General features: G+C 46.0%; 1 protein-coding gene across 5 annotated transcripts in view; it reads right to left on the bottom strand.

Annotated features, from left to right (window-relative positions):
* The window catches only part of ACTN2 (actinin alpha 2), a gene marked incomplete at its 5' end in the record, with an annotated part of 79,069 nt that overhangs the window by 22,717 nt on the left and 37,623 nt on the right, over window positions 1-18,729 (bottom strand). Inside the window, 6 exons of one of the 5 annotated variants that reach the window (XM_079899811.1) lie at window positions 2,399-2,629; window positions 4,213-4,305; window positions 5,863-5,948; window positions 10,258-10,339; window positions 13,290-13,368; window positions 15,167-15,254. In XM_079899811.1, the coding sequence (XP_079755937.1) occupies window positions 2,399-2,629; window positions 4,213-4,305; window positions 5,863-5,948; window positions 10,258-10,339; window positions 13,290-13,368; window positions 15,167-15,254 (659 nt within the window). Of the gene's footprint in view, window positions 1-2,398; window positions 2,630-4,212; window positions 4,306-5,862; window positions 5,949-10,257; window positions 13,243-13,289; window positions 13,369-15,166; window positions 15,255-18,729 lie in introns of those variants that run through there. The other 4 variants (XM_079899812.1, XM_079899813.1, XM_079899815.1 and 1 more) reach the window with 4 other exon arrangements.

An 18,729-nucleotide genomic window follows, 5' to 3' on the forward strand; every position in this document is an offset into this window, starting at 1 on the left:
CCCCTCCACCACGTCCAACAGTGTTTTCCTTTATGTCTTCTTGTCTTTTCCTCACCCCTGTGCCTCCACACCCACCCCAAATAGCCATTCAAATGTTTTGGCTTCTAAACATCTTCATTACCACTGCACCCTTTTAGGACTAAGATCACGGTTCTCATCAGCGAACATTTAACCTGATGCTTCTCCGGATGTGGACAAAGGCTAACGGGGCTTTAATTTTCTGGCTACGAGAAGACGAAGCCTCACAGTGACTCAGCCCAAAACGACTCTGACTCAGCGACTGGGTTCAGTCAGCCATTAACTGTCTCCCCGGCATCACGCACGTGCCAGGCACAGTGAGAGCCTTGGATATAAGAGTGAACAACAGCACCTGTAAAGTTCCCTGGGCCCCTGTGCAGCTTTCATGATTGTTGGGGGAGAAAGACATTAAATAAGGCGTTCAACAACAAGTGTAATTCCTATTTCCGATAGCGATACACTCTGAAGGAAAAACAAATCACGGTCAAGTGATGCTGGTGAGAGCACGGTCGGGGCAGTTCCTTTAGGCGGGTTACTGAGAAGAGACCCCTCTGAGGAGGTGGCATTGGAGCCCAGACCTCACTCATGGAAAAGCCAGGTATGTGATGAAGTGGGGGACGAGCTAAAGGCCCGAGGACGGGGTGCGCTCCACGTAGGGGAAGGACCACAGCAGGCGCGGCGGCCGCACAGTGGGTGAGGGGTAGAGCAGCCAGAGACATGGTCAGCAGGGTGGCCGTGGGGTCAGACCACATCGGATCCCAGATAAGGAATCTGGATCTTATTCTAAGTATTTCGGGAAGTCACTGGAGGGTTCTGAGAAGAAAGGAGACACGCTCTGATTTATATTTTAAAAAGATGACGGCAGCTGCTACGTAGAGAATGCATTTTAGGGGAAAAAGAACAAGAAAAGCAAGTGAGAGGGTTACTGCAAGGTTGAAGGAGAGACACTGGTGGCTTAGCATAGGCGACAGCAGCTGAAGGGCTGCTCAGACTTGAAGATATAATCTGGACGCAGAGCCAGTGGCACTGGCTGAGGAACCAGGTACAAGAAAGGGACGGACTAGGAGGATCAGTGATGACACCTGGGGTTGGGGCTTTAGTAACTTAGGGGATGGTGATGCTATTTACTAAGACAGAGATCACTGCGGGAGGACTCTTGGATGTTAGGTTTTGAGACATCCAAGCGGCTCTATGAACCTGGAACTGGGGGAGAAATCAGAGCTGAAGATGTAAAATTTGGGAGGTGTTGCCATTACAGCTGGTAGTTAAAGCCACGGGCCTGGATGAGGTCACCTGCAGGTATCAAGACAGAGAAGAAGGTCAGCATCCCTGTACCCACAAACCATCCACCTACATACAGCCCAAGGACAGGAGGAGGCAAAGCTGTGAACAGCGACGGGAAGGACTCGGTGGTCAGGTGGGAGGAACTCAGCTAAGTTCAAGGGTGGAAGGAGTTTCAAGAAGGCGGCCATGGTTACAGCTATGGCGAATATGAAAATAAAAGTGACCACTAGGGGGCTTCCCTGGTGGCGCAGTGGTTGAGAGTCCGCCTGCGGATGCAGGAGACATGGGTTCATGCCCCGGTCCGGGAACATTCCACATGCCGAAAGAGCGGCTGGGTCCATGAGCCATGGCCGCTGAGCCTGCATGTCCGGAGCCTGTGCTCTGCAACGGGAGAGGCCACAACAGTGAGAGGCCCGCGTACTGCAAAAAAAAAAAAAAAAGTGACCACTAGGTTGTCAACACGAACGCCGTTGACTTTGAACAGAACAGTCTGTCTTAGGGTGGACGGAAGCCGGATTACTTACTGCAGGTTGAAGAGTAAAAGACATAAAGGAACGGGAAGTGACCAAAAACCAGTACCATAAAGAACTCTCTCTAGATGTCCTGCCACAAAGGGGAGACGAGAAACAGGACAGGTGCTGCAGGGAGGTGTGGAGTCATAGGAGGTTTTCATTTTCGTCTGGCAGATGCTAGAGCGCTTCCTATGCGGATGTGAAAGCTTCAGCAGAGTGGGAGAAACTGATGATGCAAAGAGGGATGTAAATATGGGACTGAGGCCTGGAGAAGGTGAATCGGGGAGATGGTAACAGGAGGGAACAGAGGGCCTGTGATCTAGATGCTGGTCCACCTAGAGGCGGGGAGGAGAGGAAGGGGACCGTCATCATTAGGTGTTTGTCAGAGGCCTGTTCTGCGTGAGGCACCAAGAGCAGTGAGGGTCAAGAACTGCATGACGGCAGGGGGAAAAGTATCCAGAAGGAAGTGGTCACAGGGCCAGAATTACAGTCAGTGCCTCTTCTCAGTGGCCCATCAGAGGAAGGACTTTGGGAAAAGAAAAAAGAAAAGGGGGGGCTGCCCCCGGGGCCAGGGGGCTACTCACCGACACCATCTTGCCCTCGGAGGGCATGAAGGCCGGCCGGTTGCTGATCCGCAGCTTGGTCTGCAGGGTGTTGAAGTTGATCTCCAGCTGGCACTTCTCCTGCACCTTGGGAGGCTTGTGCTTCCGGCGGTAATCCCGAAAGTCCTCCAGCTTCTTCTGCATGGCCTGCATGGTCTTCTCAGGGGTCCGGTTTTCTAGCCAGGGGATCGTGCGCTGAATCCATTCCAAAAGCTGTTCCCAAAACACACGCACACAAAAAAACTGCTGACAACACCAGCAAACTGCCCATCCCCCCCCGGTTAAAAAACAGAGGCACCGAACGATTGGGAATGGATTGACTGAATGCTCCCGAGATTACAGAAGTCTGACTGGAAGGAGGGCATAAATACAAACTTCTGTGCCCTCCCAGGGCCACTCACCATCGCCCCAATGACACCACGCACAAGTCGAAAATTCAGAGTCAGCATGAGTCATGTTTTACAAAAATGGGACATTTACAGGAAACTCGGGGACCAGACATTAGCAGAAAAATGCTGGATGGAGCTTTCAAATGAGAAAACAAAAACCTCACATGGTGGAACATGGTGGAATAAAATCAGGAAAGAACTGGGTTTAACTCAAAATGTATTCCTGGTTTAAATCAGCTCAAATCTAATGGGTCTACTTACGAGATGAAAGTATCGTAAATCTGAGACTGACTCAATGCCAAAGTATATTTTATTTTAATAGCTAGCTTTCAAGGAAATCCACAGGATGAAAGTGAAAATGGCAGTGACTCCAAGGATGAAGTACGCCCCCTTCTCTTGAATTACTACCAAGGCCTTACAAAGGCCCTGCATAGTCTGTCTGAGGAGTATAAATGAAGGACCAAGTAAGAAAAGAAAGGCTATCATCACTGAGGAGCATCTGTCCTTCGGTCCTGGTCATACTTCAACCCTGATGTCGATCACTGGCATTAAACAATGTTGCCAAATGGAATTCTCCCATAGCAGCAGGAAACATAAACAGTATCATTAGCTTGGACTAATATACACCACTACTTGGGAAGACTGATTCCCAGTGTCCTGATGCTTTGCACAGTACAGACCAAGTATCAGCCAAAGTAAGTCAGAGCAAACATTATTGGGTCTCTGACATTGTCACTGTGATTGAGTTCAATCCAGAGAGAAGGTGGCTATGGACCTCACTCAGATCCTGCTTAGTTAAGATTTATACTATAATAAGAACAAAAAGAAAAGCAACATGGAAAGTGCTATTCTAACTGAGAAATCTAGCTGAAGAGCTGTAGAAAGGCATCCTGGAAACTCATGCTCAAATGTCTTGGACGGAGGGCTCTGCCTCTCCCGAGGTTCCCTCTAGGTATTTAAATACACACACAAGGCTGAGCCTTGTCTCACTGGCATGTTCCTTAGATGCTGAGTCACCGCGTGGAGCTGGGATTCTGAATACAGAGCTCACCCTACGTGATGTCAGTAGCCGACGAAGCAGGAAAAAAACAAGGAACACAATGTCATCTAGGGGAGCCCGACCCCGGAGGTGCAGAGCTGAGGATGGAATCACATTCTACGTTTTGTAACATGCAAACTACCTCTGTGCCTTGCAATGCCTGGAAAGACCAGCAGCACTACCTTTGTGCCCATAATTAAGCAAGATGAACAACCCCTGAGAGCGAGTGTACTTTCCTACTTTTATTCTGTCTGAGATGAAAAATGCAAAAAACAAAAAAAACCCCAACACTGACAATCCGTGTTCACCCTCTGTGCCTCACCCTCAGGGTGGGGATGGACAGGACGGCGGGGACCCGTTTCCTTTACCTCACTTGCTAGCCTCTCATATTCTTCCATCAGCCTCTCATTCTCTTGATTCACAGCAAGAACCTTACATATCCTGTTAGCCGCTGTCTCGGCCTGTAAAACACAATAGGTAAACAGGACGGCTCTGTCGACAGGGACGTGCATACACAAGGTGGAAGGTGGCAGGGCAGGGGGTGACCAGGGAGGCAGCATGTGCTGTAAGTGGTGCAGGTTCTGGGTTCGGGTGGGGTAAGCCTGAGGGCACAGCTCGTTCACACTATGGGTCATTTCACACCTTTGGGACCGTTTTCACACAGACTTACATGGTAGGCTGAATATACTGTAGGGAGTAACAGGGAAATAGCATTAGTCGCAAACACGAGCTTTGTGAAACATCAAGCAAGTTAGTAACAGAAACTGATGGGCTGAGGAAACAATGGTCCCTGGGCGTCCACCTGAGCCCCCTGCCAACCTCACAACTACAGGGAGAGAACTCTCTGAGTTACATTAGCCTTTGGAAATCAAAGCAGACAGGACTGGATCCTGAATGTATACCTGTCATTGCACTGAGTTCACGAGGGCCTCTACGTATTCATTCCTGAAATGAATACATCGAATGTGCTAGATGGGATCCTTCCACGGGGCAGAACCTGCTTTAATACTTTGTTTAACCCATGTGAGTAGCTGTTGAGGTATCAATAATTCCCGATCATTGTTTTGTGGGGAGCTTGAGGCCGGGAGGGGCCAAGTGCCTTAAACCGTGACCATGAGATCCGTCCGGCTTCCGGGCCTGCAGCCTGGCCCCCAGCCTTGCCTCTGAAGCCCTAGTAGGGGCCGATTTCCAGTTATCATTGTTTGCTGGTGATGGTCTTTTTTTTTTTTTTTTTTGGCCCCGCCAGGCGGCTTGTAGAATCTTAGTTCCCCGACCAGGGGTCGAACCTGCAACCCCTGCAGAGGAAGCGTGGAGTCCTAACCACTGGACCTCCAGGGAAGTCCCCCAGTGATGGTCTTAAAGAGGTCACAGAAATGACACATACTCTGTCCAACCCCATCTCTCAGGACTCTGCAAGTAGAGACAGGGGGAGGGACAGGAAGTAGAAACAGGGGAACGCGGGAAAGCAGAGGGACATCCACCCATGATGTCCCTCAGGCTGTTTATCTTAAGGAGTATAAATTTTTTTGAGGTTTTAACACTGTTAGACTTTCACTATTTCAGTTAAATTAAGATTCATCTCGCAAGATGCTTGAACACGTCACTGAACAGTGAAGGCAATCTCCAGGCGGAGAACGGGACAGGGGCCCTGGAAAGGCGTTCACTTCTCCTCGTCCAAGTCCCCCTTCACCGCTCAATCAGTGTGGCTCAATTTTCATGGCCCTTGTTTTTTCCTGAAGCACAAATGTTTCCCACCATTGATTAATGAGATAAGAGCAATATCTTAGAAAGACAGAGAGCTAAGAACACTTCAGAACCGTCTAAGGGTAAAGCTGTTAACTAAAAAAGCATTCGCAGTTTGGAACTTGCCATATTAGGTCATCACAAGCCACTTAGAAAGAGTCCAAGGTAAGACGTGAAGTGCACGCACACACACCCAGGTATGCACGCGCACGCCCACACAACTAAAACCGATGCACAAGGGCAGCACGGCAACCGGACGGACGAGGGTTAAATACCTGCTCCGCGCCCGCGAAAGCATGGTAGAAGCAGGAAACGTATGTCATGATAGCTCTTTCATCGGGTTTGGGAGTGTTCACAATGTCTGAGGGAGGGAAAAATAACACAGAAAACAGACACATGCACAGATGAAGAGCAGAAACCAGGGTGAACAAAGGGAAGAACGAACTGGTTTACACTTGACTTTCTGTGTTCCTCGGGCCCACAACCCTGACCCGCAGGAAGCCTGTACAGAACTGACACACTCGTGAACAGAATGCTTTCAACCAGCACGTTTTTTTGTTTTCACATCATCAAACCAAGGGCTCCCCTCCTCCCCTACCCTGGATGGCTTTTTTTTTAAAGTGTAGGCGAGGCATTCCTATGGGAACCCGTGGGCTGCCTGTCAGAGCTGGTGACCACTTCCTAAGGACCCGGGCGGCCCCGTCTTCCTGTCTTTTGACTGGATCAGGTCATCTGCCACTTTGGCTGTGAGGAAGGCGTGTCCCTCTGCAAGATGCGGGGACACACGCAGACCTCTCTGGCCCCATCTCGGATGCCACACCCCGCCCCCACCCTCATAATCCTTGGCTTGCTGCTCCGTGCACGGCCCTGGCTTGTGTGGGGATGAAGTTCATTGAAGATGGCATGTTTCCAAATCCTTCTATACATACTTGCCATGCCATTGCTAGAAGCTACCCAGAGTAACAAAGCACCTAAAGAGGAGGGTCTACACGGCTTGTACTTATTAACTATGACTCTTGCCACTATTTGTATGAGCTGCTGAGACAGCTACCAGGAAGAGAGAAAACAGAACCACGGGAACACACACCCTTCCTTCCTCACCTTGGCCTCACCCCAGTTTGGGCTGAATTACGTTCTAACTTCAGATTCAGTTCAGTCACTGGACAGAATGCAGTTAAAAAGGTGCCGCGTAATTCCCTAAGGTGAAACCCAGTCATTGGGTTTCCAGAGGATATTGATAGAAAGGATGTGGGGATGTGGAACAGCATGGAATCTTCTGGAAACCAAAGATGAATGGCATACTACTGCATGGACAGGTGGTAAGTTTCAAAGAAAACTGGACTGAAAAAGACAAACGACTGCCTCCTCAGAACCAGACGGGGTCTCCTTACTCAGAGGAGTCGGTGGGGGGAAAAGAGAAAAACAATTGAAGAAAACTCAAGACACAGAGGTAAAGGATGAGTGATGACTTGTGTTCTACCTCCTCACCTTCTGTGCACCAGCAAAAGCATGATAGTAACAGGAGACATAAGTCATTACGACTCTTCGGGTCTGGCGGTGTATACTAAATCTGTGTGGAAAAAAGGTTAACTGCTCGGATGTTCCGAGAGCAGCAGGCTCCTGCTAAGGGCTGCCTCAGAGAGGCCAAGGTCATGAATCTTCCCGCAGCAGCCCCACACACTTGTGTTGCTCAAACTTTGGCTCAAATCAAAGCAGTCACATTTGCAAAGTCATTACTCTGTGTGCACTTCTAAGAACCACCAAAGAGAAGGGCACAGCCAGCTCAGAAGAGCCCTAAACTAGCAAGGAAGTCACATCCATGGCCGAGTTGGACCTCCAGAATTCCGCAGAGTGCACACAACAGCACTTACGCTCTCTGGACAGATGGAGGGCCCAGGGGTCAGCAAAGGTCCTTCCTGCAAGTCCACACAGAACACGGGCACCCACAAATCTACAACCAGTACTCACCAGAGGGAGGAAAATAGAGAAACAGTTTTCATAACCTTTTAAAAAGCATGCAAGGGGGCTTCCCTGGTGGCGCAGTGGTTGAGAGTCCGCCTGCCGATGCAGGGGACGCGGGTTCGTGCCCCAGTCCGGGAAGATCTCACATGCCGCGGAGCGGCTGGGCCCGTGAGCCATGGCCGCTGAGCCTGCGTGTCCGGAGCCTGTGCTCCGCAACGGGAGAGGCCACGGCAGTGAGAGGCCCCGCATACCGCAAAAAAAAAAAAGAAAAAGAAAAAAAAAGCATGCAAGGTAGTTAAGATGAGGAAGAGTTTCACCAGTTTTCACTACAGGTTTATGGGTGAGCAGCCCAATTAGCCACTTCAAAATCCCCATTTAGGATTCAGAGACTATCACAAATGCCAGGAAGTAAGGTCAACCGCAGCAGGCGGTGGAGAGGCAAGGATTCGCCAAAGGGATTGAGTTATCTGAGGGGAGGAGATCAGTATAAGACGTTACAGTAAAAGAGCAGGAGAAGTAAGAACACATTCATAGGAAGCTGTGGGGAAGGTAAGTCCGGGTGCAGGTGGCAAAGATGCAAAGGGTAATTAACAAATGGGGGGCTGATCTACTGGGGAGTTGGTTATACCACAGCTCGCCCCTCACCCAAGTCAGTCAAGTTCGTAACTCTTTCACCAGAAGACTCTTACAGAAATTGCTCTGCAAAGAAAATAATATCGTATGCAAGCATTTTTCTGAGCCATTAAAAAGGAAAGAAAAAGAAAAGTAATAAGAGACTAGGATGTGTCACAAGGGAGCAAGAAATGAATAGAGTGCTAACGCATCCCATCCACTCAGAGGATAAGCAGAACACACGCCCAGACCAGGACTCAGAGACTAAGGGAAACCCAGGAACAAGAGGATGGTCAGCCTCCCAGGGTAATAACGACAGCAATCCTGAGCTCACCCTCAACTGTAGGAAATCAGGGAGGCATCAATGGACAGAGAGATGAATTTACTAAATGTCGCCTGTTTTCTCTTGTCTTCAGTATCCTAGCTGTTGACTCAAGTGGTAAACTCTGGGTAGTTATTTATCGAATGGAAAGGTCAAAGGACAGAGCAGAGCACCCAAATGCAAACTTAGCGTAGAGAGGACAGACAAGAAGGAAAAGGTATTTTCCTATGTGGCAACTTCACTGTTCTATTGTCTTTCTCCCTCTAAAGAGTTTCTGAAAAAAGTAGATTCTGAAGAGCATATTCAAGTGTGGTCAACACCCCATAATACAGGTGTTTGATAAAATGGCTAAATTAACAAACGGGCAAAATTAGAATCCTAATTGACAGACTACTGTCTCAGGTGCACTGTGTCCCTCAAAATGATAGGTGGAGTCCTACCTCCTGGTACCTGTGAATGGGACCTTATTCGGAAGTAGGTCTTTGCAGACGTGATCAAGTTAAGATGAGGTTGTGCTGGAATGAGGTGTGGCCTTAATCCATGATGACTGGTGTCCTCATAAGTAGCGGGAAAAAGACACAGAGACAGATGCAGAGGGAAGATGACCATGTAAAGACAGAGTCAGAGACTGGAGTGATGCTACCATGAGCCAAAGAACACCTGGGGCTTCTAGAAGCTGGAAGAAGCAAGGAAAGGTCCTTCTCTACAGACTTCGGAGGGAGCATGGCCCTGCCAACACCCTGATTTCAGAGTTACAGCCTACAGAACTACAAGAGAATAAACTTCTGTTGTTTCAAAAGCCACCTACTTTGTGGTGACTTGGTACAGCAGCCATGATGCAGTCACCAAAAATAGGGAGGAACAGAAGACTGACAACTGACTAGAATCAAGGTCTTTGCTTTTCCCCAACATGCTAATTAGCAGAAGCAAGGAACAAGAAGCAAGAATAATAAGATTAACAACGAGCACAGTAATATAAGTCCTTGAGGGCCGGGCCCTGCCTTATACATCACATTATCTCCTGCAGCATCTCCAGGGTCTTATACATAGTAGGTGCTCAGTAAGCGTCTGCTAAGTGAGAGGTACTCATGCATAAGTGAAACGAAGGGATGGTCTCCATGTATCTGTGCTTTAAATGCTGTGCCAGGGCGAAACTCCCATGAACTCATCTCAGATAAAGGGCACAAGAGGTACTGAAACTAGTCTCCAGCATGAGGGCCGCTAAAGCTGCAAAATATTGAGAGGTTCTAGCTCTACCAAAACTAAATTTAATTTGGACAAATTAAAAATGAAACGTGACAGTTTGAGAGGCACATGATGAATGACCGCTCCATAGTCTAGATTGAGATTCTATGACTTCCAGTTGGAAGGAAGCATGTTTTTCCTTGTGGAGTCTTAAAGAACAAGGAGATTTATTTGTTAAATTTCTATGTGATTTAAAAAGAAAAAGTGTTGTTAAAATAAAAACAGGAAGCTTTCCATTGAAAATCACACACCAAAGCATTCTGTTTCTTTGCCAAAGCTGAACCTTTTACCCAACCCTTTCATTGTAGTTTTGCTGGCTTGGTTTTGAGCAGGATTCTAGAAAATAATTTTGAGCAAAAGCTACATACGAAATTCTCTAATATTCACGAGGCCAATGACAGAAACTTCTTAGGAATCCTAAGTCCTTCAGATGTAACCTGGCTATAACGTTTACAGGTCTTTATGTGTGGTCGTAACATAGGGAGGCAACAGATTTTCTGTAAGCCAAAAAACACAATTTTCATCTCACCTTCAGCATCCAACATTTTGGGAATATCCAGGTGCTTCTCTGCAATTTCCATGGCCAAGTTGATATTTCCTATTGGGTCATCCTGCATGGAAAACAGCACAACCAGCTTTTTAGCATATTTTTTTGAACAGGACTTACGACTGTTTTTTATATACCTCATTCTGGGGAGGAAACTTTCCCATCCACACATAACCATAATAGGATAAGATCTTCCTTCTTATATTTTCCCAAACATTTCAAACATTTAGAGAAATATCAAAAATGACATGAGAATCACCCAATCCATGCACACTCCAACTTCATAAAACGTGAGCAAAAGGTTGAAGAGAACAGATACTGTGCAGCTAGAAGGAAAGTTGTGAGGTATTTTCTCATGGATGGAAAAACACCTGGATACCTCAGCGCTGAGCTTCAACTCTGGGTAACAAAAATCTAGATGATTCCAAAAGGAAGCATGAAACACACATTTTCCACATCTGGAAGGTGATCATGGAGAATATTTAGTACCACACTAACTTTGTTTATTTCTGTTTTAAATATAAGAAAACACGCTGCTTTCAGCATGTTTAGGTGAAACTTTTAGGTCACTAAAGAATATTACAAGATGACTACAAAGAGCAAAAGTTAGGTTTCTAGGATGTTAAAGACCACAAGAAATGAAAGAAACTTAACGTTATAAAAGAAAATTGTGAAGAAATTTTTGTTCGTCCAATTGCGTTTGTCTTCCACGGTAAAGCTGGTTAAATATATATGTAACGTAACAAAATACATTGAACCAGAGGTGTGTAAATGAAATACCGAAAAATTAAAAGAGGTATTTAACATTTCCTGTTTTAATCTTCTAAAGAGATCAAGTATTGTGAATCTGAAATGGGATGGGGGTATGTAAGACAGAAAAATCAAAATGAAAAGTAGTGTTAGTACAGGGATGACTGTAATGAATTTTAACATCAAAGCCATTTAAACATTTCAGAAACTGCAATGATTTGCAATAAGCACAATCATTTTAATACAGTGAAACATCTAAAACATAGAGGCTTCAAAAACATTCGGTGCTCAAGGAAGAAACCAAAGCAAGCTTCCTGGCCTCTCAGAGTTTACTATCATTTCAGGCAAAATGTTTCTTCAACTCCATATTATTTTAACAAAGCATATAATCATTTCACTAAAAGCAGCCATATAATAAGGTGAGTCTTACCTGTATATTTTAGCAAATGTTTAGAAAACCAAATAGCTGAGTACAAGTTTCTTTTTGTTCTTAATACATAAGAAAATTTTCAGCATTAAAAACAGAGTAATGATTCTGAGTCTTTGTGAAAGCTATCTCACTTACACTGTAACTTAGATAAAATGTAGCAATTAAGTGTTTTCTTGGCTCAGCTACTGGTATGTGACCCTGGGAAGATTAAAGAATTCCTCCCTTCTTCATCTGTAAAACTGGGATAATTAGTACCTCCTTTCTAGATGCATGATATTATATAGTTTACTGTACATTTTGAAGATTGAATGACTGTGTATGTATAACATATATAAAATATATGTATTAATATTAACATACATATATGTATATAAAACGTTAATATATGTAATATCCACATATGTAACACATATTAATACATATATATAATAAACATAGATACTTATTTATTAACAGTGTCTAATCTAGAGCTATAGAAGTATTCACTGCTATGGTTAATTATTATCATTTTTCCACCCATCACAGGTGGCCAATTACCCCATCTGTTGACCTTTTGTAATAGAAACTGACCATTATAAACTGCTAATAAAATGTGGTCTATCTAGTATAATCCCTTCATTCTGCAAATGAGATAAAGAGTAACTGAAAAAAATATACACCGTCTCTATGTTTGAAACGTTTCAAAATAACTCAGGGATGAGAATATATGCTTGGGGAAGTCAAGCAACTCTGGCTGCCCTGTTCCCTTAGGCAACCTTCCATTCGTGTACGGCAGCTCTCATCTTCAGGATACAAGTACATTTTTCATGTGCTATCCTGTCGTCAGTGGAGAGAGGCCAGGGGAAGGGTGGTGAGCACGTGACAACTGCAAAGGTGGCAAAAGCCAGGACACTCTTCCTACTACCCCCTGTGCCACACGGGGAGGGCAGCATGCAGCAGGACCGGATTCCACACCAAACACAGCGACACGAGGTGCATGGCCAAGGAAGCACACCAGCAACCAGAGGAAATGTGCCCCACTACTCCTGGCAGGAATGGTCATGGGGCGGGCAACACTTTCCATCTTAAGTCTTTACACGGCATTATTGCTAGGACAGATGGACTGTCCACCACAAGATTTAGAAGGGGCCAGGATTTCTTTTCTCCATCACAGATCACATGTGCAAACTACTTTTAAAGAAAGAATGTGCAGACTATTTGAAACTTAAGCACAATACAGCTTAAGCTTAAAGGGAGAATGAAAGTTTCCTCAGCTGAAAACATAAGTTCCCTAAGTTGAATTTTCTGAAAAGAGAGAGAAAAAAAAAAAATCCCCCAAACTTCTTTTCTAAGGGTGCAACTCATACTTTGTATCAATAGCAAGATAAGCATCCCTTGTGTGAGAAACAAGTTAATCAACTCTAAGTAAATACGTCAGCAACTAAATCCTTCAGAAAAAGGAATTTAAAAAGAAGGTTTGGGGTATTTGAACCTTTCTCCCCCCAGCCTGCCCGCCCTGCAGCAAAACAGACACTTCACTTCTCATATTTACAACCTGGGAAGGTAAAGTCTCTGAGAAACATGTGTAAAAGCTGTCGTAGGAGATCAGGCCAAATCAACAAACATATCGTAATGTGGGCAGAAAGGTGACTTGGCTTTGGGTCTTGTCCCGCCCTAATTATAACAGGTGAGTATTTTCCCACCACCCTTCCTGTTTTCATCCCGTGCCAGGCTAGCTGGGAGGGCATGCTGGCAGCAGCCTAGGTGTTGGTGTGAGTTCAATGCCAATGGGCTCACTTCCAGGACGACATGCTGGGGGCAGGGCAGACACAGCATGCCGGGCCCCGCAAATGACCTTGTTCAGCTTTGAGTAGTCAATGAGGTCGGGCCGGTGTCTGTGGATGAGTGCACAGAGTCCAAGGCCGTCTTTCCAGCTGCACGACAGTCACGGTCGGGAGGAACAGGAACACGGGTTAATGGACAGGCAGCAGCAAGGGGTTGACCTTGGTCAGACGTTGGCCTGAAATCTTGGACCTGGGGCCCCAGGTACCTCCCTCCCTCCCCCACCCAGTGACACCCTGGCCCCTTCCCTGGACTCTCGCCTCCCTCCCAGGGTCTGCCACCCCCCTACCAGTCTCCTTTCCATCTACAGCTTCAGGCCCAGCCTTGCTGGGGACTCCCCATAACCTCCCCGCACCCCCACCGTGTCCTGCCCTGGTCCCTGCTGTGCTGGGAGAACTAGCAGGGACTGGAGGGAAGATGCCCCCTACTGTCCCCCACCTCCCTCAGTGCCCAGCAGGCCCGGCTTTCTCCTCTCTTCTCCAAGTCTCCATTCTAGACCTGACCCCCAGAGTCTGCCCAACAGACAGACACAAGGACATCCACCCAGAAATGCCCAGGACACACTTTCCTCCAAGAGTACACTCCTTAGTATACTCAGTACTCCCCGGTTCTCCTCTATCTTTCTTCATAAGGTTCCTTTTTGTTTTGGATTTCTTCTTTTAAAGGCAAAGATGTGTAAGCAGCTGAGGGACTTAGCAGGGAGGGTTTGGATTTCCAGTCTGTCTGCCCAGAGACACCAGCGCTCACTGTTCCCAGACACCCCCAGGCTACGAGCTCCCAAGTGATGAGCGGCGGGTTCACTGAAGGCCAGGAGCCTGTGCCTCCAAGGGTCTGGGAAGAAGGAGGCCCCTGGGGCCACACTGTCGAAGGGCTCGGGCCCATCTTGGGCCAGAAGAAGAAAAGCAAGAAGGTGAGTGGGAGGCCAGGCTCGGCCCTGAGACATTCTGCCCAGCAGGTCCCACACCCCGATGGCATGTGACGTACGAACAGGAAGCCTCCTCCTCACCTGTGTGCACTCAGGGAGTGGCTCAGGGCCTAATAATACTTATCTACCTACATTACCTCCCCAGGCTGTCCTGGTAGCTCGTTCATATCCTTCATTTCTTTTTTTTTTTTTTTTACGGTACGCGGGCCTCTCGCTGTCGTGGCCTCTCCCGTTGAGGAGCACAGGCTCCGGACGCGCAGGTTCAGCGGCCATGGCTCACGGGCCCAGCCGCTCCGCGGCATGTGGGATCATCCCGGACCGGGGCACAAACCCGCGTCCCCTGCATCGGCAGGCGGACTCTCAACCACTGTGCCACCAGGGAAGCCCCATATCCTTCATTTCTTTTCTCTGATCTATGGGGGCCAGGGACCCATTTATATTCACGGGTAACCCACCACACAGAGGGAGAAAATATAAACACCTGACAAAAGATCTGCGCGAGAAAAAGACTGAAGCAAGGGACAATATCATGCTCTGAGGTTATAACTGGATTTCCTTCATCCAGTTCCCTACAGTTTTTCAAACATGATTTGCCTACTTCTCTCCAATCCCAGCCTACAAAGCTGACTGATGAAGCATCTTTTGGGCACGACAGAGAGGAGGGATGGGGTGGAGCTCGTATGTAGGATACGCAGACCCTGCTATGGTGTCTCCTTGTCACTGAGAATCCATCCCTGCCGCATCCCTGCATGATACTCACTTATAAACAGTGCCAGCCTCCCAAACCTTAATCCAACGTTTTCCCCTGAGAGACCCTAAACATCAATCATTCTAGAGCCTGAGCTCTACTACATACAGAAAACGCGTGTCAGACAGGAGGAGACACGGGAGTAAATAAACATTGTTCTCCCTGCCAACCCGGATTCCAAAGAGAATACCAGGACCCCAGGGCCCTGGTTGCGCACCTGGTGTGGAAGTTCTGAATGTTCACATTTCTATAAGGAGCGGTCTTCCTTTGACACCAAAGCAGCAGACCTTCTTTGGCAGAGGTTTCTGTAATGACAGCCAAGAAAAAGTGTCCACAGGGAAACACTCACCCTCACTGCTCACTCACCCAACTTCTAGTCACTTGCTAAAGAGACCTCCCAGGGGGCCAACACCAAAGGCAACCTCTCTTCTCCAGTCTCTGCAAGAGGATGGAGCTGGAACCCTGCTCCCAGGGACTGACTTCTGAGGCCACTTGAAGGGACTTGAAAAGGACAGTGCAGGAGCTACAGCAAGTTATGACACGATGAATACAAAACTGGACTTCAGGGTTACTGCTAACGTACCTTTCGGATGAAAATTTGTTTTAATGTGCATAATTTATGACCTAACTATCCTGTCATTTATCTCAATTATAATTTATATTCTTAGGTAACTGGAATTCACAGAGGCCACTGTGTCTGAAATGTATTCCCTTACCCACTGATTTTAAAATACTTGAAGGCTTTTATTGGCAAATTCCAAGTTTGGCCACTTGGGTTCTGACCAAGTTAAGAAAGCAACCACCCCTGTGGCAGCCATGAAGACGTGCTGCTCAGATGTCCTGCTGCAGGGAACACAGGACAGAACTGATGTCCCAGCTACCACACTCTGAATCCTCCCCTGCATTCCCCAGAGGCCACACTTCTTCGGGGCTACTCCAGCCACAGACTGAGTGAGGGAGGGGCACCAGAGCTGGGCCATTTCTGCCACACATGGGACTCCTCTGAGAGCAACTGAGGCTGAAGAACTCCCCATTGGCCCGCTGACCCTGTCTGAGGACCACTTTGCAGAATGAGATTCTTCTTTCTCAAGCTCTTCCTTCCCCAGCACGGGTGTCAGCCAGGCGCTATGCCTGAAGGGGCTCTGCCATCTCCTGCTTCTCCCCACCCTTATCCTCCACAGGCATTTCCCCCAACAAATCTCTTGCATTTCTGCTATGGATGGAATGTCTGTGTCCCCCGAAAATTCATAGACTGAAGCCCTAACCCCCAATGTGATGATATTTAGATATGGAGCCTTTGGGAGGTAATTAGGGTTAGACGAGGTTGTGAGGGTGGGGCCCTCATGATGGAATTAGTGCCCTTATAAGAAGAGACAGCAGAGTGCTTGCTCAATCTCTCTCTCTCTCCCTCTCCCTCTCCCTCTCTCTCTCTCCCCTCCACTCTCCTTCTCCCTTCCCTTTCTTTCTCTGCCGTGTGAGGACACAGAGAAAAGGCAGCCATCTACAAGCCAAGAAGAGCCCTCACCAGAGACTAACTATGCTGGCACCCTGATCTTGATCTTCCAGGCTCCAGAACTGTGAGAAAATTAATTTCTGTTGTTTAAGCTACCCAGTCTATGGTATTTTGTATGGCAGCCTGAACAGACTAAGACAACTTCTAACACCATCTTGGCACTTGCTTGTTAGAGGACCCAAAGTTTTATACATCCAAACAGCTCCTCAAAGCCACTTACATAACTGGGATTCTGCTTGTATTTACATCTTAACAATTTAGAAAGCTCCTATGAACATGTGGACTCCTAACCAACATTGGGACCTGGCCTTCCATTTCAGTAAAAGCTTAAGTTGATTTTTTCAAATCAAAGTAAGTATTCTGTAATTATTTATCTAAATTCTCCATTTCTAGTTCAGATTTTGCTTTGACCCATAACCCATATGAAATACCCCCCCCCCCGCCCCTCGCAAACTTCCACATGCTCTAAGAATAATTTGAATGATTCCTGATCATGTCTCTTATCTACCAAATTCCTGTTAAGGAAAACGACTGAAAGTTCTAAGACTTTATTAAAATATTAACTGGTATAGATATCGAAATATGGAACTCCATACCCAGCTGTTCTGTTATACACACAACTGCCTGCCTTTGGGGTCCTGGCGAACGGAATTAGTAAGAAAAAGTATAACAGGAGGAAATAATCCAAACTTTTTTATAAAGTTTAAATGGCACTTAGATTAGAAAAGTAAACAGAGGTAAAGTAGATCAATACAAGCTTACAACTGCCACTTAAGCTTAGATTTATAAGTCATTGAGTTTCACTTAATTTCTTTCTGAATACGTCTGAACACTCTTATGCTATGAATGTTGAACAAAGTTTTTTCCTTATTGAATTGGCTACTCTAACAAAGCTGACTCTCTCCCACCCCAAGTCCATTCTGAGGCATTCAGCAAAAGGTTACAAGCCTGTGCCACATAGTACATGACTGTGGTACCTCCGCCCTGCCCCCGCAGGTGTAGGTTAAACCTGAGAAGTCCACACACAGAACCCTGATGGTGGGTATAAAAAGCATGTCATAAATAGGTGATGTCATTGGTTATTCCATCATGAAAAACCATAGGATGCCCCATCCACTTGGGCATCTCTGCACTGCCCTCACCAACAGGTATGTCAATCTCTCATTTCCCTTCTTCGAAGAGGTCCATCATTCTGTTGACGGAGACTGGCTCCTCAAAGAATTCAGTTTAATAACAAGGTCATTTTCCTACATAATATACATCATCAAAATAAATTAGACAATTTTTCTGTAGATTTACAGAAATTAAGTGAGGTTGTTAAGAAATGACCCCACAGAAGTAAAACAAATAAAAATATAAGTTAGCAAACTAACTTCATCTGCTGTGTGGGACACTGGAAGACTTCTGCTTGAAGAGATTTAAGCACCTTGTCAGTGATATCACACTTTTGAATGTTTATTTCTTAGTCTTTTGAAAAGCAGATTAGTATATCTTTCTATCATAATGTTTTATGAAATACTATGCTTTAATTATCTTATCTTGGGCACATAAATAATAAATTGGGGAACCTCTAATGGATCACACCATGCATAGTTACATTTGAAATAGAATTAAGTTTTCAATTAGTATTATCACAATTTGAAATCTGTAACCAATCAGAAGAAAACCTGAGGTCAAGCTCACCTCTGTAATATTTGTGGGAAAAGGATTTGCTAGTGTAGCAAATGCAGTGGTATGAACAAGATTTTTAAAAAATAATATTTGTTCTATCAAGTGGGCTCAACCGCTTAAATATTTAAATGCCGAAGTATATAAAACTGATTAAATGATTACAAACTATTCTTTTTTAATAAAGCAGGAACTTTTAAAAAGCAGATTATTATTTTCACTAGCATGAAAGAAATGTACTTTAATAAGAGTACATTGTATGAAAGTTTTCAAATTCAGACTCTTCATAAATTCGAGCTGGCTGTTATTTCTGAGCCTGAATTCTTGAGGTTTTAATATCATTATATCTTAGTTTGATTTTTAGAGGGCATAAGTAAATTCCTGGACAGAATTATGAACCACGCTCCCAGCCCTGACCATTCGGGTGCGTGGTTGCCTTGTAGGTGACAAAGTTAGAGGAGACTGCCTGGTTGGATAAGTCAGGACACCCTTAAGTACATTCTTTTTTTCTTTTTTTCATATTTATTTATTTATTTGGCTGTGCTGGGTCTTAGTTGTGGCATGCGAACTCTCAGTTGCGGCATGCGAGCTCTTAGTTG

This window comes from Stenella coeruleoalba, assembly GCF_951394435.1.
Source record: "Stenella coeruleoalba genome assembly, chromosome: 16".
Taxonomy (NCBI): Eukaryota; Metazoa; Chordata; class Mammalia; order Artiodactyla; family Delphinidae; genus Stenella; species Stenella coeruleoalba.